The 23,843-nt window shown below is 38.5% G+C and overlaps 1 protein-coding gene across 3 annotated transcripts in view; it reads right to left on the bottom strand.

Moving 5' to 3' along the window:
* Positions 1-23,843, bottom strand: part of LOC113058249 (LIM domain kinase 1-like) — a 41,236-nt gene that overhangs the window by 11,676 nt on the left and 5,717 nt on the right. Inside the window, exons 1-2 of one of the 3 annotated variants that reach the window (XM_026226002.1) lie at positions 18,978-19,082; positions 7,345-7,483 (exon numbers count right to left, since the gene is read on the bottom strand). In XM_026226002.1, the coding sequence (XP_026081787.1) occupies positions 7,345-7,483; positions 18,978-19,072 (234 nt within the window). In that variant the 5' untranslated portion in view covers positions 19,073-19,082. Of the gene's footprint in view, positions 1-7,344; positions 7,484-16,309; positions 16,757-18,977; positions 19,083-23,843 lie in introns of those variants that run through there. The other 2 variants (XM_026226000.1, XM_026226001.1) reach the window with 2 other exon arrangements.

Raw genomic sequence — 23,843 nt, 5'->3', positions numbered from 1 at the left:
TTCAGCACGAGTTGGTAGTGAAGTGCCAGTACTTGTGGCATCCCTAGTCGCCGTTTTACTGTCTGGTTGGTCCAGTCTGAAACAGTGTTAATTTCGTTGACGAAGACTATGACGAAAAATATTCGTCAACTAACCTTTTTCACGGACGAAAACTAAATAAAAACGTCAGATAGTCAGATATGATGACGAAAAACGTGACAAAATATAACTGACACTTTAGTCAACAAATAAAATTGAGACGAAAATATATGGCCGGGACGAATGGAGAAGAGATCCAATCAGAGCGAATCTTTGAGGGTAGGTTGATCTATGCAGAAGCAGCCGAGCCATTTTAAAAAGCCACGGCAAATGCAAGCGCAACAGCTAAACAAACGCAGCAGCAGTTACACAGAAAAGAGAACAAAGATGAGTTTGCAGAAATTCGCACAGTTTCGAGGACGTTTTCATAACAGTTAAGTTGTTTACACAGGGAACTACACTGCGACCTTTTGAAATGTCATTGCGACCCAAATTTTTATGGGGTCGTAAATGTATCACTGATTATTTTTGTACCTACTTATGTGTAATGCTATGTTTTAATATGACCATTTATTAAAACAGAAATGTGTATTTTAAGAATACGTTTTATAACGTGCTCCGAGCATTCAACACATCAAGTTGGCTTCAGCCCCGCGATGCGGGAAAGTTGAACTGAGCAGCTGGTTACTCGCGCAACACTGAACTGAGCTCTCCTTCAGGACGTTTGCGTCCTCCTGCACCTGAACGAACAAATACAAATCGCGTTTTAAATAAACATAAGAAAAAGAGCGAAAAGTGAAAGAGCTCAATTCAGCAGCGCGGTGTTCTGGTGTTCAGGGAGCAAGCAGAGACGCGTCTCAAAGTCTTCTTGCTTTTTTACCGACAACAAATACATACTAAATATGTCGAAATACCCGTCTTGGAAAGTGTGTTCGAAAAAGTCTGTAGTTATGTCTTCAGTGAAAGTAAAGAGTTGGAAAGAAATTGGTAGTTTTTTGGTAGAATTTAAGAAATAATCCAAAATCAGATAGAATAGATTATATTGTTTTACTAGTGACTAAAAAATACAAAAAAAGAAGAAAAATTATTATGGACCTGAGCATGTTTTGCTTAAGTGTTTCTTTCTTTAATTGCTAACGCAACCTTTTCACACCACAGACTGAACCAAAGTAAGCATTGCATCCGACATTATCAAGATGAATTTGTTGTTCTGACACAGTTTAACCCTGAGTTATTGTCATATTTTATTACCAATTTCTAAACTACAGCAAATAAACTGTGATATTGTAAGAAACGTTGAAGGTGTCTGAATACATTTTGGTTCGATTGTGTATTTTATTTTACAGTGAAGACTATGCAGTGCTATTTTAAATGAACATAAACAAACTTAAAAAAATTTAAACTTTGTGTAAATAGCACAAATAAAGAAATAGAATGAACATACAATACAAATATAATATAGGTGGTTGTCTATTTCAATAATACTGTACTTCATCTTGAAAGAATGTCATATGCATTGCATATCATTCAGGATGAATGCATATCTTTTTCAGAGAGCATGTATATTTTTCATTGAGAGCAGGCCTTATGTTTATTTTATAAATACCATTCCATAACAGACTGATGGAAACATTTAGTCAAGTCAACTAAGTTGACTTTGTTCTACTAAAAAAAAACTAGACTAAGACTAAAAGACTTAAGACTAGACTAAGACTAAAACTCTTATGATATTTAGTCGACTAAAACTAGACTAAGACTAAAACATTTCAGATGAATAAAATGTGACTAAAACTAAATGGTGTGTTATTCAAAAGACTAAGACTAAGACTAAATCCGAATTTGCTGTCAAAATTAACACTGGTCTGAAATACTGCTAAACAGCGGACATACTGCTAACCACTGATCTATAATATAGAAGCGGCTTCACTGTTTGTTGGCAGTTTAGAACATGATGAGCGATCCAGTCATATGCCGATGCCAGAATTTGCTGTGGTATCGGAGATATTTCCGATACTAGTATCGGAATCAGAACAACTCAAACCTTTGAAAACCCAACCTTTGTTCAATGTCAAACTCCAGCGTAAATAAATCCAAAAACAGTATTACCAATTTCACTTATTATAAAAAAGATTGACTTTATTTCTTTCATTAATGTAAAATAGTTCTTATACAGATTAACATAGGTGTTGATGGTTTATTGAAAATAATAGTTTAGTTTGACGTCATCATTATGGTGATCAGTACCAAGGCAGTATGACTCTTTTCAATGTTACTTTGTGTTTAACTGCTGTAACTATATTTGTTACCGCAAAAGCAGTGAGCATTACAAAAATCATTAAGTGATGTGGGTTACTTGCTGATGTTTCATCATATAACAACCTGATCAACTGGTCTTATCTGGAGTCTAGTCTATGCTGTCTTTTTACTGTTAATGACTACAGCAAATGTGTTGCAACACATAGAATCACACAGATTTATATCATATATATTTTTGCCTTATTCTTTTACAATTATTTTGTTCATGAACCTCTTAGTAATACAGAATGCTTAGACACACAGAGACCTCAAGAATTGAGGAACTGTATGAATCTCAACAAATGGTGACATGCTTCATGCTGCAATGCATTCTGGGTGCCATGGATGAGTTTTGTATGATGTACCCAGAATACATAGCAGCATAAACCATATCACCATTGTTTAGATTCAGTCATATACTGATTCTTGATATTTGTGTGACAGAAAAGTTTTGTTTTTTCAAATTCTTGAAATTATATGCTTTATATTCAGCTGGGTTTCAGGCTGTTGACCCTTTGAGTCCCTTTAATAAATAATACACAAGTGAAGCCATACATTAGGTTGGGTGAAACCATGTAACCAGACCAAATATATGGTGATGTCTTATTCATCAGCAAGCAATCAGTGTCATCCACATGTTCTCTTGCTGTTTTGGGCTTAATAAAAAATACATCAGCTAAAGATCAACACTGACAAGCCAAGTGTCTAATTGCACAACTAAAGCCAACACTTATCACCATTATGGTGACATCAAACCAAACTATTACTTTGAAACAGACATCCAAATCTAAACTTCTGCTTAAATCTTAATTACAATGTTAGGGGATAATGTTCTAATAATGTTATTAATAAACATTTTTAGAATGTTTTAGAGAACATTATCCTATCTTTTGAGAGAATGTTCTGGGAACAAAAATAAAACTACCTGCTAAAAACATTGTTAGAACAAACACAAAACAATGCATTTCCCACAAACAGACCCTTATTCTATAGAATTTTACAGCAACTTTGTTCCCATGAATCAAGATATTACCAACATTGGCTCTGTGATAAGACTTGTGAGGAATGAGGAAACGCAACAGCACACACATCCAACTCTTGAGTTCTCACTACAGATGACTGAAATCAGTCACGGTAGTCAAACTGACAGGGGGGTCCAGATCAGCTGGTGGTAAATAAAGGCAGATCCGGACAGATACGTTTATGAACCTTTATCACTGAGCTCACAGAGCCATGAGTAAACGAGAAACCGATAATATTGAGCAAAGGCTGATGAGAAAGGCTGTGAATGAGAAAGAAGCACGCACAGGCCTGTTGTGTGTCAGCGGTGGGAGGAGGAATTTCCACAGAATGACCTTGAGTGAGGAACCGCTCATGGGGGATGCGTCTCAGTGTCATGTGAAGGGAGTGAGAGTGATTTCATTACAGAACCTCACTCAGGGTAAGTAACTATACTCACAGTGAAAGAGACTATAAGCCTGGAGTCTGTCTGGTGAAGAAGGCTAGCTTTTAAGCCAAATGCAACCTCGTAAGTGAATGATTTGAAACGCACTTCATGGGCAGAATCTCCATTAATGGTCACTCAACCACATCACACAAACAGCACAAGAGCTTGCACTAATGCTCTGTCTGACACTAACATGCTGCTAGCAATTCAATAGTTTTGTAGGCACAAAAACACATAACAAACAAGAGTTGGTTGAAATGGTCAATGTGTAATTTGATTAACAGTTCCTATCAACACATTTCATAATTTAATTTAATATATTTCTAAGTCAACATTTAAGCAAACTCCGCCGACCATCTCAGAAAAAAAAATTCTGACCTAGTTGCAATGCATTCTGGGATTGTCTGAGAATCTTATAGAGTCTGGTTTCTCCCAAGGTTCTTTCTCCATTTCTGTCACCGATGGAGTTTGGGCTCCTTTATCTTGCTTAGTTGGGGACGCTTGACCGATTGCACAGAAACTACTGGAAGAGAGTTTAACTGGATGATGACATCACTGAACTCTCATCAATGAACTGACTTTAGCTGAAAATTTACTAATTGTTATTGTCTTCTGGCATCATTGACAATCTATTTCCATGTTTAACACTATAAAGCTGCTTTGATCATTCTGCTAATGCAATATCTTCAAACTTTTCAATGTCATATCCTCATTTCTGTTCCTATCAAAAATAAAACGTGCTGTATACTAAGGTCCTAATCATTGATGTTTTATTGTTTAAGCATCATTTCTCAAATTATAAACTGCTAACAAGTAAAATGTGTAGCTTAATGCTCTCTTTCTAGGTCTCCGCGGCAGAATCCTTCTCTTCTTCTTCACAGGAGCTGACGCACAGTCTACAGACCTGACCTTCATCTGCAGATGGGTCCTCAGAGAGCTAATGAAGATGTGTGTCTGTCAGTCAGATGCAGGAAGTGCATGCTGAGCCATCTTTAATTCACTTATGCCGAGCTCAGGGAGTTTGATTATTGGACTGCACAGCCTGGGGTGGTCTGTGTGCCACTAAATCACTAAATCAGTGGGTGAGCGATGCAGCTACAGCAGACCAGATGCTTTATATATAAAAGACAGACCACAGACTCTGAATTCTGCTTTATAGATCCATAAGGGGCACATTCAAAGGGTCAAACTTTGGTTTTCACAACTATCATCCCAGAGCAAGGGTCAACATCCCACCGAGCAACAGAGCAAACAGACGACAGTGTGCCATGTGTGTGACAGGTAACGGATGTGTGAGAGGTTTTATCATTCCTGTGAGTCGTCCTGACAGCTGCACCTGCGCTTTATGAGCCAAGTGTGTGGGCTGAACGCTGGCTATAAATGTGTTGATGAGAGATCGCTGACAGACGGACCGACCACAGAGTGGCTTTCTGCATATGTGTCTCAGACATGGATGGAATTTATCTATCACAAATTAATTAGGTCACATGACCCTTCATGCAGGAACAACCATGAGCATGATCTTACTGTTTACACGGTCTTCAGACCGGATGTGGGCAGCCATGCCATTATTTTCAAAAGTATCAGTTTTAGTCCATTTACACTGAAACACAACCCTGTCTGCAGCGTTTTCAAAAGTGTCTGTTTTCAAGGGTCAAAAATGATGGGGTAGTATCAACCACAGGTGTCACTGTGGAAAAAGTTATGTGTTCAAAAACAAAGACGGGCAATTGTATATGCAGACTAATTGTGGAAATCAAAAGTCCTTGTTCAAATAATCATATCATCCTCCATCACAATCTTCACCCACTTCCAGTTCATTAGATTTCATTTGAACTCTAAATTTAAAACCTAGGAACTAAGGAGAAAAACATTGTCTCATTTTGTGTAACTTGTCAGGCTCTATAACAACCACTTGTGCTCTATTTCGATCAACAAAAAGATAGAACCGAAGGAACTAAAACTAGGTTACAGTTCAATCTGTATGAATGGTTTTCTTGAGAACAAATGATATAAATCTGCCACCCCTCGCCCTTAAGAGGAAACGCTGGTCATGGTATCATTTCATATTTGCAGAAAATATTGTAAAATCCAAAACAACAGAGGAAATTACATTCCATTAAAGGAATGCTGTGCTGCAAAAATAGAAAGTAAAAAATACAAATATGCTCACTAACCATCAAATACAAAATATTTGAGCATAAACAATATCTGCAAGGTTGCAGCGCTGAAAGTTCACTGCAAACAGGGATATCATCTTTTACAATTCTGGCCGTATAATGCCTACAAAAACGGCTGGTAAGGGACTACAACGAGCTTCGTACCAGGTCCATTACGTCACAAACCCAGAAAAACCCTGCCCTCTGGAACACGCAACAAAGGGGGCGGGGCAAAGGAGAAGTGCTCACTAACAGAGATTTAGACAGATTTGTGAATATTTGAGAGATATATTCCTTTTTTGCACATAGAACATGTCTTAGAGCTTTATTTTAAAACATTTTGAGTAGGGGAACCATATTGCAACATCTGTATAATGTTTTGATCATGTTTTAAAATAATATGACCTGTGCATGTAAAAAAAGAGTTGTAATAAGTTAAAATTAGCCCATAAATTACTCACCCTCAAGTCATCCTAGGTGTATTTGACGAATCCATTCAGAGTTATATAAAAAAACTTTGATCTTTCAAGCTGTTTCATGGCACAAAGTGGGTGTTGCTGTGCTTCGGTCCAAAAGAAGTGAAATAAAATGCCCATCCTTGATAAAAAAAAGTGTCTCACACAGCTCCAGGAGGTGAACTGATGCGTTTTTGTAAAGAATTAAAAATCTTTATTGAAATTGTAATAATCACTTTAATGTGGCTTGCACCAACAGTTGTACACTGAATCCTCCGACATTCTTCTTTACAAATCCTGGTTTTGTACTTCTAATTAGTGAGCGTTGTTTTGCTCTCTCCCCTATGCTCTTGCGTTCATCACTTCTGAGAGGCGCATGTGTAAAGCTGACCTCACACGTCATTCCCCAGAACTGCTTCCGTTTATAACAGTAGTGCAAGCAAAAGCGATTATTATGTTTTAATTTGATTACTTGTTTTGCAAAAATCCATCAGTTCGCTACAGGAGGCTTTTGTTCACCCCCCAGAGCTGTGTGAGACACTTTTTTTATTAAGGATGGGCATTTTATTTCACTTCTTTTGGACTGATGCATGTCACACCTGCTGAGTGCCATTAACAGCTTGAAATATTAACACCTTTTAATATAACTCCAACTGGGATGACTTCAGGGTGAGTAATTTATGGGCTAATTTTCATCTTTGGGTGAACGAACCTTTTAGTGAAAACACATATGTAAATGATTCCTGTCAAATAAACAGCAGTGAATGCAACAGCAGTCTGAATTATAGATAGCAGCTCTTTCATGAATGTGAAGAGGAGTGCTGTTGATTTGCTCATGTGTGATCCGGCAGTAATGAATGTGAGAATGGAGAATCGCTGCAGAACCGTGTAACTGGAGCGGCTGTGAGAAACCACAGGACTGTGGGGGAGGAGAGACACACAGATTGGGTTTCTGAGCGTTTGGACTCACCATGATGAGTCCAGTGGTGATGGGCTCCGAGCAGCCATGACACAACTCCCCGAATTTAGCCCAGTAGTCCTTCTTACAGAAGAGACGGCCGTCCTTCTCATAGTACCAGTGTGAGAGAGACGCGCCGCACTCACAGCACCTGCAGATCAAACACAAGGGCAAAGGTCATAATTCGGATCAAATTCATGTACTAATAACATTCTGCTGTCCTCATTCAATGAAAATATACTATCTATTTTCCCCGATCATTGAAACTTTGTCTCTGCATGTTTCACTACTTCTTTAAATGCCTTTTATGGTTGGTCAGACTTGGTTCATAACATAACATATATACATACACTTGATGTTGTACGTCTGCTCTTGTATGTTGGTAGAGGAGCATTAAACAATGAAGACATTAAACAAATCAAATCGATCCTTTCTAACAATAGAGGATCTAGAGGTGTGATTGAAATGCACATGGTCATGTACAGTCCTGTTAGGGATGGATAGACCGGTCAGCATCCGCAGCTTCAACTATGTTTAATAATCTAATGAATAAGACCAGCAAAGACCATGCTGATACAGCAGTAACTCTGTAACATGTTTGAGATGAGCTGACTGAAACACACAAGCATTGGCATATGATGTCAGATCACCCATGGTGTGTGTGTGTGTGTGTGTCATAACAGCAGCCAGACGCAGATACCACACTATCCTCTGTGTGTGAATGAGGATTGATCTGATGAGAGCCTGAGGGAGTCCAGCTCATTAATGACCATCTGCCGCTCAATGACCTCTGAACCTCCATCACAACCTCTGAATGGAGGCCAAACACCTGAGCGAAGCCTCCAACTCACGCCTGCTCACATGGATCTATCATTATTACAAAAAGTGCTGAGTGAGCTGTTAATCTGTACAACTACTAGTCCTAGTAGAGAGTATCTATCATGTGCATCATATCATCACATCACAGTGAAGAAGAGGCTCTACCTTCTCACATACACGTCACAGGACCTATCAGAGAACACAATGAACTCAAGCAAGGCAAAATAGAAACGCTATCCACCAGATCTCACTTCTGAACTTTGACACATTACAGAAGTATTTTTTTAAGAAGTGATTTTCAATAATACCGCATCTATGCACTTGCAGGTGTTTTAGCCAAAGAGAATGAAGTGTGGAGTATTTTCTGTAGTTCCTCTGACCCTTGAGACGGATCTCTTCCTGATCTAGCGTGCACTATTCTGGATGATGCAGAAATCACTTGTTGTATTCCTCATTCCTCAAGACACTTTGGATAAAAGCATCTGCTAAAGGAACATGTGTAAAAGCAAATGTATTCAAGCTCATATTTTGCCTTGTTACCCTGTCAATAAGGAAGTACTGTAAACTGAACTTGAAGCGTCACTGTATTCATGTGAGGCAAGGAAACGCATTTGTCCTGATAACAATGGCTCTATAGACTGGTGAGTAACCACGTTAAAAGGCTTTAGTAAACTAATTCCTGTATGTGTCCTCACAGAATGCAAATAAAGCGGACTATTTTAGAAGAAGGAGGAAGAACTGCAGCGTTCCTATTGTACTGAACTGGGAAGGCCAAAGAATGCTGATGTGTGCCATAATGCACCAGTCTTTAGGGAGAGAAGCAGCCTGTTTCAGCGGGTTCATACTTCTTTATAATAGCAGATGCAGAGCTGAAAATAACAGCAAGAGTTTGACAAACCACAGCTGCAGAACACGGTTTCCCCTCACAAACTACAGATATAGAAAGTGTCACAGCAGTCAAACATCAGACATCATCTTCAGAAAGAGTGCAGTTTGCTGTGAGCTTGTTCAGTGTAAGCCAAGGCCCAAATCTGCGGTGTAAACTGGAAGTAAAATAAAATAAATGAAGTCAATGTAAGGGATCCTTCATGTCTGGAGCACAAACATTGTGGGTGGTAGTTTAACACTTTGTGTTCAGGTTTGGTTGAATCACTAAGCAACAGTAAATAAAAAGTCAAGCTTCCCTCAGCTAACGCACATAAAGCATTGGTCTGAATGAGAGTGATGTGTTTGTCAATGAGGGCCTCTCCATTAGACCGTTGAGAACAGGAAAGCGTTTGGTAGGTGTGGGGGATGCTGGGTAATCCATGCCTTGATCCCCAGGGCTCTCTTATCAGCCGCACATGATGAAAGTGGAGATGGACCGGATGCTGTGAATCGCTCCTCGATCTGTCTGTCTTCACCGGCTCAGATCTCTCCATTAGAGCCGGAGTGAGGAAGTCATCCTCTCTATCGCTTCATCACAGCACATCTCCTACATGAGATGAGCACTTCATTCAGCGCCCTTCTACTGATCCGGGGTCAGAACACCAGAACACAAGACTTCAGCTTGCTGTTTGGACATGCTCCCATTCCTGAGGATTTTCTTTCTGGATCAAAATTCCCTGTTGCGATTAATTGCTCATGCTTTTATCACGGTAAACGGTATTATCACGTTATTGACATTTTGTTTTTAAAAAGTGCTCAAAATATAGTATAATAGGTTAAATACATTTTTTTCTAATAAAAAATAACTGAAATTTTAAATAAAATAAAGCTTTTCAGAAATATATATGAAGTAAAAAAAAACTATAAAGACCAAAAGGTAAGATGAACATCATAGCAAATACACAAATCTTCTCATGCTGCTTGTTAATCAGAGCACACACACATCTTTCAAGCAGCATGCAGCGGTGTTGTGCATTTTGACCAGCTGATTGGAATAGTTTTCTTAAAATTCATTTCAAATTCTGAATAATTTGTAATATATAATTATTTGCTGTAATTATAAGTGCCCACGATAACAATATCGTGCATATTCATTACCATAATATATCGCATTACCGAATACCGGCACAAGTCTAGTCCAGCGTATAAAGAATTAGAACAAAAGCATGTGTAACTCTTTCAAGATCTTAGATAGAAAACACTTTACTCTAGATATAAGTTTCACTTGACTTAAATAAACGTTTAATCACCAGATTATTTACATTCAGTTTAATGTAAGAGTGAAGAAGGCCCAAACACAATTGCTGCCATTTTACTCGCACTTAGATGTAATAAATTTGAGGACATCCAGGACCGTATATTGTTTAGACAAGTAAGCAAGGTTTCTAAACCTTTCCTGTCAGTACGCTTCAGAGTCAGAGAAGATTTGAGTGTCACACTCCATGCCTCATAAGAATCGAATCTAGAGGTATACGTGAACAAGTATAGAGAAAAAAAAGTTGGGCCCAAGATGGAACCTTGGGGAACGCCACATGTAAGCGGAGCTACAGTTGAGACCTGAAATATATTCTATACTAATTTCTGCAGATTGGTTATTGGACATATAAACACAAATAATCAGTGATGGTTATAAATAAATATTGATTGATTTCTGCACATAATCATTACGTTAGGGTCAGGAATATGAACATGGTTAATAAACTGTGTTTCATTCCACGGGTCTCCTTCACATTTACCATAGTAAGCAAAGTTCACCTTCATTGTTACTAAAGTAAAAGCATAGACAATACAGTGATGAGTAATGTCCCATCCCCGCAGGTTTACTCTAGTCACAATGACTGCAGCTCCTACAGTGTTTTGGTGTAACTGTGGTAATGTTGAGGAAGGGATGCAGTAAAAAGCGAAAGGCTTAGATAAGGCAAGCAGCCCTCCTGATAAACTGCCGTTTCCTCATTCCTTCACACTCAAACAGCAGGTCTGTTTATAGCTGTACTCGAGCTTCACAGCTCTGTGAGGGGTTCAGTGTTACTCCATCAACACACACTTCCCTCAAAACCATCCATCGACCTGTCCTGATGAGTTTCCGACATCAGCCGGGTCCTCAGTGAGAGCAGCAGGTCCCATAACAGCATGAAAAGACCAACTGTGTTGAGTATCAGTTTCACTTCGACTCACCAGTAACCACAGAGCTGTCCCACCAGGGAAAGTTGTCTATTTGTCAAGACAGCTCATCCGACTCAGGGGAGCTGGAAAAAAAACACCCATTTACAGTAAGTGCTCCACAAAACAACCAGATTTTGACATTCTCTGAAGACCAACTGAGTGACTTGTGTTTTTGTTGTTATGTTGTATTATTTGGCTATGTGAAAACGCATGTTGAAACCCACTCAAACAGAATTCCCCCAAAGGTACTATTATTAGCAATACAAAAAAATGACATCTTCAGAAAATGTTCATTTGTATGAGAATGAAAAAGTGACTCAATACTGCTGGTCTACAAAACAAACCCAGTCATTTCTGACATACCTAAAACACGTCTAAAACACCAAGACATGAAACGAAATCTCATTAGTGCAAAACAGCACATTACTGGACGGTTTACAGCATGTGAAGCTCAGTTTCTTATACAAGTCTTATAAAAACACAGATTTGTAACATTAAAAACATGAAACCAATTAATTCTGTGTCATTCTAACATGTTCAGGGATAAAGAAAATAAGTATTTAAAAGTTTAAAACTTTACATCACATTACAAACTGTTCCTCTATTGAGGAAAAATGTAAATAAAATGCCAGTTTGTAAAAATATATATAAAAAGGGAAGTTAAAGCTGATTTCAAATACAAACCAAAGCTGTAATAAATTTACTTCACATGATATATTTTTCTTATTTTTGTTTATTCAATGGAATATTATTATTGAATTAAATATTTTTATTGTATTTAATCATCATATCTGAGCCTGGTCATGCTGTTGGATATTGGTAATCTAAGTTTCGAGTCATAAGCACTTGCTATTAGACTATTTCTGATCAATGGAAGGGACAAATGAAAGCCAGTTGCTCTGAATCCTGAAGGGATCCTCCGTACGCCGGGCCTCAAGAGGAAACAGTTCAGCAGCTCCAGCCCTCTGATGACATCATGTGTGTGAACCTGTGATGTCATCGTCAGGGCGGAGCATCCAAAATGCACAAATGCACTCACTGTATATTAAAGAACCTTACAGTGCAATCTAGTGAAAGAGAAAAGGTGCTTCATTTCAAATGATTTACCTTCTTTTTTATGTAACTTAATTGGCATGTTCAGATTCCTCTCATCAAACAAAAGATAAACCAGACTTCAAGCTTCACTGTAAGAGCAGCATGCATGGTGATTTGCCTGCTGTTTTCTCACGTTGTGTGCTGGTGTCTGGGTCTCTTTAACACCATTAGATGTGTTTTGCATTTTGAGGGTGTCATGTGGGAATGGTTTTGCATGCCAGCGCTTTCTTTGTGCTTACTAAGCCCTTCCCAGAATGCATTGCCCTGGTTCTCATTCCGTCAGTCTGGAGGAAGAATGACCTGCCCTCACAGTTCAACCAAGATCTGGATCTGATCCCACAGAAGACAAATGAGCCACTGCACAACACTGACACTGATCAGAGTTTCTGTTTATATCTAAACAGCAGCATCTAGTGTACAGAGATGAGACTCAGTCAAATATATCTCCAGTGTTTCAGAAGTGCTCTGGTTTCGTCGCTCCTCTTGGTTCCAGTGTAGACGTGATGTAATACAGTTCGGCTTGATGATCACTGGCTTTCAGTGTACACATGGTGTAAATGACATGATGTAACGATTAAAGCAGAACACTTATGTTACACAAACCATCCACCATCAAGACATGCAAACATGGTCATCACTGATTGGTGTGTAGAGATGGATATTTGCATATTCATATTCTAACAGTGCCTGTGATCACAGCAAACATCAAACGCTCGACAGACTACAAGAGCAGCCCAGCATGCTTCAGTACGATCCAAATACCAAACAAAGACGCTAACAAAACACAGCATCAGAAAGAAAAAAAAACAGATTTTTAAGTCTCTCCGAAAATAAGACTCAAAGGCCAAGATATAAAAGTGCTTCTTCAAAGCCGTTCAGAGTGATCAGAGAGGAGGCAGAGCAGATGGCTAGCAGTAAATCGTTCCACAAACGAGGTCTGGGAATCGAAAGGACCGGTCAGTTGGGGCCGCAGTTCCTGGAGCAATGGTTTATCAGCAGATCTCAGATTCTTTACTGGCTTTTGTAGAGTAACAAGAACTGACCAATGTGAGGGTGCAAATCTGAAAATCTGAGTGATTCTGTCCCGCTTCTCGTTCTGGTCAACAGTTCTGTGACCGATTCACCAATGACTGAGAAATTCCTACATGCACAACATTACAACAGTCTAATCTAGATTATATAAAAGCATAGATGATCGTCTCTAAATCGCTAGATGAGAGCATTAACCTTAAGTAGTAGAAGCTAGTTTTCACCACTATCAACTTGTTTTGTAAAATCCCAATCAAAAATAGACCCAGATTTCTCCAAGACGCGAGCTGTGGATTTTATAATGAAGGGTTGTGTAGTTTTAAACTGATGTGTCAGACGTGAGCAGATCCTTCACTGTTGATAAGGACACATTAGCAAACAGTGATCTCTAACATGGTTACTTCAAATGAAACAATAAATCAACATCTAAACCTTAGTTCATTCTCAATAAGATCTTCTGTAGACGTCTGACAGAAATAAAGTCAGTCTGGTTATTAATAAGTGGAGCTGCTGATGCTGTTTGTGTGTTGTTTAATCAGATCTTGAGAGATTTCATGTATTTTATTTCAGTTGATTTCATCTAAGGCTGTGTCTGAAGTCAGTTGTAGTAGTTCTTGTGTTTCTCTTTTCTTCAGTGATTCTGTTTGTTAGCAGCAGCTGTTCATCACTAATTCTCAATCAACACTTAGTTAATCACTTAATTACTTGAATGCAAAGTTTTAAAACTTACATGGTTTAAATCAAGGCAATCTATTTACTCAAACGGTTTGAGTAAAGTTTACTTATAGGGTTTTACAGTGCAATTTCTTTTGTCTGTTTTCTTAATTGCAGAATATTTATCATGTGCATCCAGTCCTTCGTGCTGTCTTTGCTGTAAACTGGTTTAAAGGGACAGAAGTGAGAGACTTATTTACCCTCATTTGATAAAACTGTTTTGAAAAAAAAATATTTTACATTTAGAAATTTCTAGAAAATCAGTTTCTGTTTTTTTGTTAGTGTAAAAACTCTTCCAAAATAAAAAAGTAAGTAAGTTAAATTTGCACTTATTTTTCACCAGATCTTGAAGTGTTCCTGTAGCTCAGTGGTAGAACATTGCATTAGCAAGTGTAAGGTTGAGGGTTCGATTCCCCGGGAACACATGATAGGTGTAAATTGTTAGCCTGAATGCACTGTAAGACGCTTTGGATAAAAGTATCTGCTAAATGCATTAACTGAATATTAATTAATAAAATTTTACTCAATAAAATGTACTTATTATTATTATATTTTTTTTACTCAACTTAGTCAAGTAGATTTATTTAATTTCCAAATGTGTTACATTTACTTGAAAAATGCTTGTGCAAAAACTTGCAAAATAAAAATTAAGTAAATTTACTTATTACTTTTTTCAGTGTAGTGTGATGTTTGCACCACTGCGCTTCATCATGGATCTGATGTTCTTTGGGTGATAATTTGGGTCTTGTTTTTGTACCTCTTAAATTTTCATCAGATCTCTAAACATTTTGCCCATTGACCAGAAACTAAAATTAGATGGATTAAGATTTGTTTGAGGAATGGCACTCATCCCCAGCACAGATCAGTACAATCACGTGGTTAAACATAACTGTGCTGCTGTGGTTCACTGAATATAAAGCAAACAAAGCACAGGTCCTGGTCCCAGGGGCTCCATAAGGGGGGATGTTTTGAGGATGAAGGGTCAGACGAGGGAGAGGGGCCCGAACACGATGCTGAAAAGCAGTTCTCAAGGCCAACACCGCAGCGTGCACACAGACACAGTTAATGTCTCTCAACAACGGCGATTCAGTGGGAATTACCACACAACTCTGGTGTTTGTCAGAACAATCTGGAATTTTCTCCAGGATGGTGAAAAGAAAAACATGCACAGCAATCACAGCCTGAAATGACCTCACGTTAGCATGGGAAACTACTGAAATATTATTTCAACTAACTACACAGACAGCATGAGACTCTCTTACTACATGTGAACTCCCATCAATCTGTGTGTGCCAGAGAAAACTATCAGTCATTTCATAATAAACACATCCTGAATGGTTATGAATAATATGAATAATAAAATCAAATAACAAATCTTTGCATTGCTAAGATCTGGAACAAGCACTCAGTGTGTTACAAACTCCTGCTGCTGTTTCATTATTTATGCCTGCATTTTCATTCCTACTAGCACATAATGATGCATGTTGTTGACCATACTTGTTTCAGACCACACACACACACACACACACACACACACACACACACGTGCCATCAAACCAATGGCACAGCATGCCATCTCACCTCTTCACTTAACAAAACACATTTTTAAAGAGAATTTAAGATGAATATGTAGCTATCCTTGCATATTACAATATTATGATGCCTAGATTCACTTGTAGCATGTACAATCTTATTATTTAGTCAATTTTATCAGTATTCATGTTCATAATTTGAACCCCTCCTAATAACCCCATCAGTTATACTAGCACATTACTACGATGCAAGACACCAGGAATGGAGAGTGGTCCAGATGTTGGCAGAAACTGTAAGTGAGTGCTGCATGTCCGTCTACTGTCTGTCTCACACCCTGATGCTGTGTCAGTAAGCAGACCTTCTGTTCTGAAAGACTGCAGCAGTTGAGCAGTAAAATCTAGTCACAATGCAGTCATGTATCAAAAACTTTACAAGGGTTAAGAGACAGTCATCACCCACAACCACATCTGACTGAAACTTGTTTGCTGAAAAAAATGGAAGTGAGACTACCGGTTACACACACCCTTCTTAACTGATCATGAGACGCAACGGCCATTCGAAAAACGACTTCAACAGAAAGATTCACTCTCAATGACTGATAAAATGAAATAATAGAGTTCATTACTTTGATAATTCCACACAATCCGAATCACACGGAGAGCTCTGCTCCATGCACACACAAATCTGAAGGTCTTACTCTGTGCCTTTAACGCGGCGGTAGCGCTGGTTCCTGCAGGAGATCATGTGTCCCCGGAGCGCCTGCACCTTCTGATGGACTGCTGGAGGACCGCTCATGTCTGAACGCTCAGGACTCTGCTCATCTCTACAGCCAGCCACACGGGTCCGTAGCCGAGTGTGCATGTGTGTGTGTGTGTGTGAGAGAGAGAGAGCACTTCCTGTGCTGTGTTCACTCTGTGACCCCATGACCTCTCCTCCCTTCCCCTCACACAAACACACATTTCCTGTCTGACTGATGCTCAACACACAGCACCAAGAGCACTATTTTATGGGACAGTACCATGCTTTGTTTTATTTTGTTTTGTGTTAATGATGTACCATTGTAATAATTGTTTTTTTTTTGACGATAATAATTTTGTGATGCTGATATTAGATGAAGATCTCATTCTTTGAAGGTCTTTACAGTGCCAAGATCACCAGTACTTTTGAAAAATATAATACTTACGCTTCGACAGCATCGAAAACCTAAATCATCTGTGTATGCACAAACTTAACAGACGAACTAATCTACTATTGCTGTACTCACAGCTGAATATGACTTCACCAAATTATTTCTGCTAATTCAAGAGTCTTAAAGCCCAACTGGGCCAAATAAGGCAAAAGACACTGATCAAGCAAGTAAATATGATAAAAATTTGAATAAAATACAGCTGCAAGCAGCAATTGGCCAAGCACTCCAGCGGCAAACTGAGGAGCTAAGCATGGCATGGAGCATAAGACAAAATGCAACGATTAATAAAAGCAACTTTAGGATGATTGTAATTTAAATGGCTGAAAAATCATAATTACTACCACTAATAATATGATTAAATAGCTAATCTCTTTTGACCAACAGGTGGCGCTGTAATCAAATCATTTGGTGTGTTCTGTGTGAGGTGCCAATGGCACACACAAAGTTTGTTGTCATTATCAAAGCTTTAAAGAGATATAGCCTTAGAATCATTTTGTCACCATGCCTAAAATGTGTAGCAGCGCTGTACGAAAACGGTTCCATCTATCAACACGAAATCAATCATATTTTGTCAGCACAGTCTGAAGATGATTTGACTCGATTAAGGTGAAGATCGGACCAACAGTTGATTGGGTGCAAAAAATATAATGGAATAAATCAAAATGGCCGACAGGAAGTTTGGCTTATTATGACATAATTGGCATGTATGTTGTCACCATGAGACCAGTTTCTTTACAATAGGTCAATGCAATCAAAAGTTATTAGAATTTTTTGCATAATTAAGAATTAATAAATAGTTTATTACTCCAGACCAATAGGTGGCGCTGTTACCAAATTGATGTGGTGTGAAAAGTTTGAGGAGACAATGGGACATGGAAAGTTTGGTGTAAATATGTCAAAGCTTTGCAGTTATACAACCTCTGATTGTTTTTCGGCATGCTTACAACAAATTAGTTGATGCGCAAAATGAGAACTGTTTCGTATATCAACAAGAAATCCATAACTTTTTTTGCCAGGGGTTTATGAAGATGATCCGAGCCAAATTTGGTGGATATTGGACTAACGGTCCAGGAGGAGCTTTCAACATGAATCAAAATGGCAGACAGGAAGTTACATTTACATTTATTCATTTAGCTGATGCTTTTATCCAAAGCGACTTACAATTGCTATATATGTCAGAGGTCACATGCCTCTGGAGCAACTAGGGGTTAAGTGTCTTGCTCAGGGACACAGTGGTGTCTCACAGTGGATTCGAACCCAGGTCTCTCACAGTAAAGGCATCTTTCCACTGCGCCAACGCCACCCCAGGTTCAGTCAATTATGGCAAAATTGGTATCGATGTTGTCGGCATGATCCACGGAATCTATCAACATCAGTAACGGAAGAAAAATAATAACGGCAACGGATATAATAGGTGCCTAAATAACTTCGGAGCTTGGCCTCTAAATACAATTACTTTTTTCTTAATACTGCTTATATCTTTGAGAAATGGATATGGTTAGGTTGAGAGATATCGACGACATACAACACTATAGTGCACCAATGAGTTACTGTCACTGCACATTCTATGTTTAGTAATCTAAATATATATATATATATATATATATATATATATATATATATATATATATTTAACAGTAAAAATCACACACCTGATGGTATTTACCACTGATTAGAGAACCGGCTTTACTGATGAGAGGCGCATTAATTATCGGCTGATATATATCGTGCACAATCTACTTTATTATTGAAAATAATAATGATAGGATTCCTACATATTTTATGTTTCTATAGCTTTTAAATAAGTGATGAAATAAAAATTGCATTAGCAAAATATCAACCACATGAAATACTTAACATAAATATAGCAATTTTTAAAGGAAAGCACTTGGTAAAAAGAAGTATGTTACACGAATGATAATGTTTATAAAAGATATTTTATAAAAGATAAAACAACAGATAAAACTGAGAGCAGAAGTACTTTGCTGCTCATATATCCACTAAAATCATCAGTTTTAATGCAATAACAGTCACAATTTTTTTAAGTGTGGCTTAAGCACCCGAAACATTTTAACCGTATATATCAACGAACCATATGACAGCGTTACGGCCACAGAGCGATATTTAGTGCTGTAGATATTGGAGTTATTGTGTTTATTCAGTCAAACTCCCTTACCTTCCTCTGCGATACTGGAACGCCATCAGAGCTGCTTTGAGTGATCTTTCTGACTGCTGAACGTGATGTGTGTGAATGACAGTGAAGCAGCACATGTAGTTCCTCAGACGGGTTTCGGGTCAGCTGATCTGACCTGTGCTGAAACACAAAGCACCCGCCAATCGTTTCGTCCTGTACTTCCCCAGCCAGACATCAGACATTACTGTCTGTTAGGATCGGGAATCGAGCACTTCCATCAACTCTTGACAGTGTTTCCTGCGCCCCTACTGAATCTCTGAATCCAGTCTCTTGCTGAATCAAATGTGATAAGAAAGAAAGACAGGACAGCACACAATCATGAAAGAGAAATACACATAGCTCCGGTGACCATGCATCGTAGTCCATCTGACAAATGAGAGACTGGTGTGAGCAGAGTCTTTTTTATTCATCGTGAAAGCCAAAAACAAGCTTTGAACTCATGATGAATCGATTTGAATCAATCTAAGGCCTGTCTGAGTCATTCTTGACTTCCATCATCATCATCCAACTATGATGACTTTAGGGTTTCAATCCTGATGCTTTATTTCTAGTGTTGAGGCCTGACCGCCTGTGATGATGATAAACCGCTCACTCACTGAACACAACCAGGAGAAACATCTCCATGTGACTGATGGATTGATGCTCCCGGGGTCCCTGAGATCCTCACAACACTTTCCCAGCAACACGGGTGCAAACTCAATTCATTTACATGCTGTTGTTTTTAACTATGGCAATTACCACAGAGCAGCATTACAGAGCAGATTTGAGCTGAAACCCTTTTGGGAACAAAAACAAGGCAACGACGGCAGAGAAAAACTCCCTGAACGTAAGAAAGAAAGCTCAGGAGGAAGCGGGGCTCAGAGGGGATCGCCGCTGCCAGAAAGCTCATTATGTCATTGGAAAACACTGGAAGTATTCCAGCTGCAATGCGTTTAGCACCTACAACATGTGGAGCTGATTTGAGGTGAGAGGTTATTGCTGGAAATAATGAACTGGGCTGATGCTCTATAGTACAGATGCTCTAATAAAGCCAGCTGTAAGACTGTATTACTGCTGTTGTCTAAGTCCAGCATCATCATTATTATTGCTCATTCTAGCATTAGAACAAAACTCCAATCCTGAATATCAGCTGGCAGCCGAGCCGCAATATCAATAATCTGCTACATAAAGTCACTCTAGTAACTACTCAGAAAACTTTATTATATTTCTCATCTGATGTCTTCAGCGTGATGAATGCTGTTTTAAACCACGTTATGAAAGCCAAGGTTTTCTTCATCAGCTCTGACTAGTTTCTCATGTGAAGTCGAGAGATTTTGACCCCTGCTGATAGTTGGGGAACTCAGCATTCTTCATTAGAGATATTTTCCCATGAAATTAAAGCTCTGTTTATGTCTTCCACAGAAAACTGTGCTTTCCCACCCAAGGGACAACTTACAGCCCTCCAAATAAAGCAGGGCGCAAAGCTGTTTTCCACCAGTGTTCTTCGCTCACTGTCACTCGCGTCTGTCTGGATCGCAGTACACAATTAATTATTTAACCATTTAGACTGCAATGACAGCCCATGACTTACAATCCCACCAGAACTATACCTCAGAGAGAAAAAAATGAACTGAAAAAACTGAAAACCCCACAGTCCCCTCTTTCCCTCGGACCGGATGTCCTTCCCAAATGTCCTCCGTCTCGGCAGCTCAGACTCGGCACTGAGACGGTTCACTATCGTGCCAATTTCCAAAGCCAATGAAATGCTTTTGCTGACTTTGCAGAACAAAGGATGTGCCAATGAAAACACTGACCGTTATCCCGCCCAGCAGGATGGGTGTGTCTCTGGATAGAAACTGTTTTATTGGTCCTGGGACAACATTCATGTTCTCTATACCTGACATTTCTTAACCAAGCCCTAACCATTAACCACCTGACCTCAGTAATCAGAGGGAGATGGCACATCCTCAGGGATGCTGTTCAAGCCCTCAAATCCATCCCTAAAATCTAACAAACTGAAATGTTTTACCAGGGCTACAAAGCTTTGTTCCTGATAGTGGAGTTGTGTTATGAATCCACATTTAGCTGACAGTCACATGAGTGATTCGTTATGATGTCAATTAAATCCCCAACCCTAATATCAACAATCACTAAAATCACAGAAGAGTCACCAAAAATATTTTACAAGCCTCCAGCCTTAACTTTCACTAAGCCTGGTGTTGAAGCTCTTGTCCAACACAGATTTTGATCCAGGAACAAATATCTACTTGGTGCAATATTAAACATCATAACACAAGTGCACATAGTCAGGCAAATCCACACAAATGGATTATAAACATTCAAGACTCAAGAGTTTTTTGTTTTTTGTGATGCTTTATTAACTTTGTCAAGTACTCTGATGTCTTTAACTGCTGTTTGAATCAGATATTTGCCTCAAACATTTGCTATTTGCAAGAACTCTGACAGAATGATATCAAAAGAGCAAATGAAAGTGTTAAACCCAAAATTTTGGGTAATTTCCCAGGTCTCTCAACTGACACAGGCTGCATGCAAACCGCAAGAATCGCCTCACATAAAACACAACGCAGCTAATCACCTCACACTGATGCAATTATTAGCTCGTGATCAGAGCTGATGATTAGACTACCTAACGCTCACGGCAGCAGCGCTAACAGATCTGACCATTCGCTCAATCACGGGGCACCTAAGATGATCTCGACGGTTCTGAGGAAGCAAATAAGAACTGATCCTTCATCCGCTTGGACAATGACAGACGTGATGGAAAATCACCGGCTCTCAGTCTCACACATGACCTCAAGTTCTGCAGATCTCAGTTTCAGCACAATAGGGAAGTTCAGCTTCTGCATTTGGTTAATGCTTTGTGACTCAGTGACCGACTACAATGTGACACACCAGAAAACAAGAGCAAATCCGCTGTTGTCAGGGAAGAGATGACGCGGTGAGGCATTTCACACACAGACCTCTGACTGTCAGCTTGAGCTCTTCATAAACGGCTGGAAAACACTTTACTGCAAATAACTGATTTCAAAGACACCTGTACTTTGATACAAATTAAAAACTCAACCCGTTACCCGTTGATAAGCTGCTGCTTTCAAATGCTCCCATGTGTATTTGTGTGAAGGCCATCAACAGTTTCTATTTACAGCATGTTTCTGCAGCGTCCAATCACAGACATGTTTGTGGAGCGCGTGAATGTAATGAGCAGTCAGAAGTGTTTGAGTCAGAATCCACTCAGTACACCAGAGTTTGTTCTGCGTCAGCTCACGGATCGTTTCTGTTTAAACACAATGTAAATATAAGATTAAAGCTGCGGTAGGGAACTTTTGACGCTCTAGCGGTTAATAAACAGAACTGCTTGCGTCTTGCGGAAGAACATCGTAGCCGGAACTACTTCTCTCTGTTTATGTCTATGAAGAATCACAAAGGTACTGGGTTACTCCGCCGCGGTATCCCCGAAGCAATCTAAAATAGTCCGAATATAAACACTTATTATAGGTGCACCCTAGTGATTCAGGACAAGCCAAAAACACGGTTTGGAAAACGGATTCATGGTGTACTCGCTTATTATGTTCATTTTTCTACATTTTGAACACAAAGTTACGGACCGCAGCTCTGATTGGTTGATTTTTTACCGGGAGCGATGTATTCCTGCAAATGGCAATAGGACACTGGGAGGAGCCAGAGGAGCTTGATTTATTCACAGATTATCTGTCTCATATTCTACTGTCAGGACATAATGACAGGTTTAACAAATATGTAAAAAAAAAATTGTTTTACAAAAGTTACCTACTGCAGCTTTAATAGTGCAGCATAGACAGATTTTTGATTATAATGGAAGTTGTCAATCAGACTAGACAGACAATTTTCAAAGTATCTGTACTTTACTGGAGTATTTTTATTTTGGGAAACTTTTACTTCACTACATTACAAATCATAACATTGTACTTTTTACTCCACTACATTTCATAAAGTCATTGTTATTTATTGAGAAATTGTCACACACAAGATTTATCATGGTATCGAAACTTAGTTTAAAAAAAGTGGTCATAAGACAGTCTAACAGGTTTAATAACTTATAATTAATAACTTTAATAACTTAAAAAAAAACTGAATATTTAAATATAATAAAGCCATACAGAAAAAAATATATAAAGTTAAAAGTTTTACACAGATTAAAGTGCAGAAGAACTATAAAGACCCAAAGTTATCACTTTACAATAAAAGTTTGAAAGTGTTTAAACTGTGTTCTGAAGATAAACTCTCATGGGTCTGGAGCGACATAAGGGTGAGTTATTAATGACATAATTTAGATTTTTGGGTGAACTAACCCTTTAAGGACATTAAAAATCAAGTACACTCAAAAAATGTTAGTCTAAATTAAAATTGTATGTAATTCAATTACAAAACAAATTTCCATCCATTTAGATTACATAGTTTTATCATAAAATAAATCAATAATTTTAATCTGATTCATATGCATCAGTCATACGTGAATGAAACAGGTAAGATTTATGTAATAGTTCACAGCAAAGTGTTAAATTATCATTGAAGCAGTGCTGGAGTTAAGATAATTATGTGCTGATTGAGAATTAGTGATGAACAGCTGCTGTCAACAAGCAGAATCACTGAAGAAAAGAGAAACACAAGAACTACAACTGACTTCAGACACAGACGAAGATTAAATCAACTGAAATATAAGATACTGTATTACATTTCTCAAGATCTGATTAAATAACTCATAAAACAGCTTTACCAGTTTCTCATCATTAGCCAGATTGACTTTATTTCTGTCAGACGTCTAGAGAAGCTCTTATTAAGAATTAACAGAGGTTTAGATGTTATGTTGTT

The sequence above is a fragment of the Carassius auratus genome, chromosome 40 (assembly GCF_003368295.1).
Source record: "Carassius auratus strain Wakin chromosome 40, ASM336829v1, whole genome shotgun sequence".
In the NCBI taxonomy this organism is placed as follows: domain Eukaryota; kingdom Metazoa; phylum Chordata; class Actinopteri; order Cypriniformes; family Cyprinidae; genus Carassius; species Carassius auratus.
This window is presented reverse-complemented; position numbering and strand designations above follow the sequence as displayed.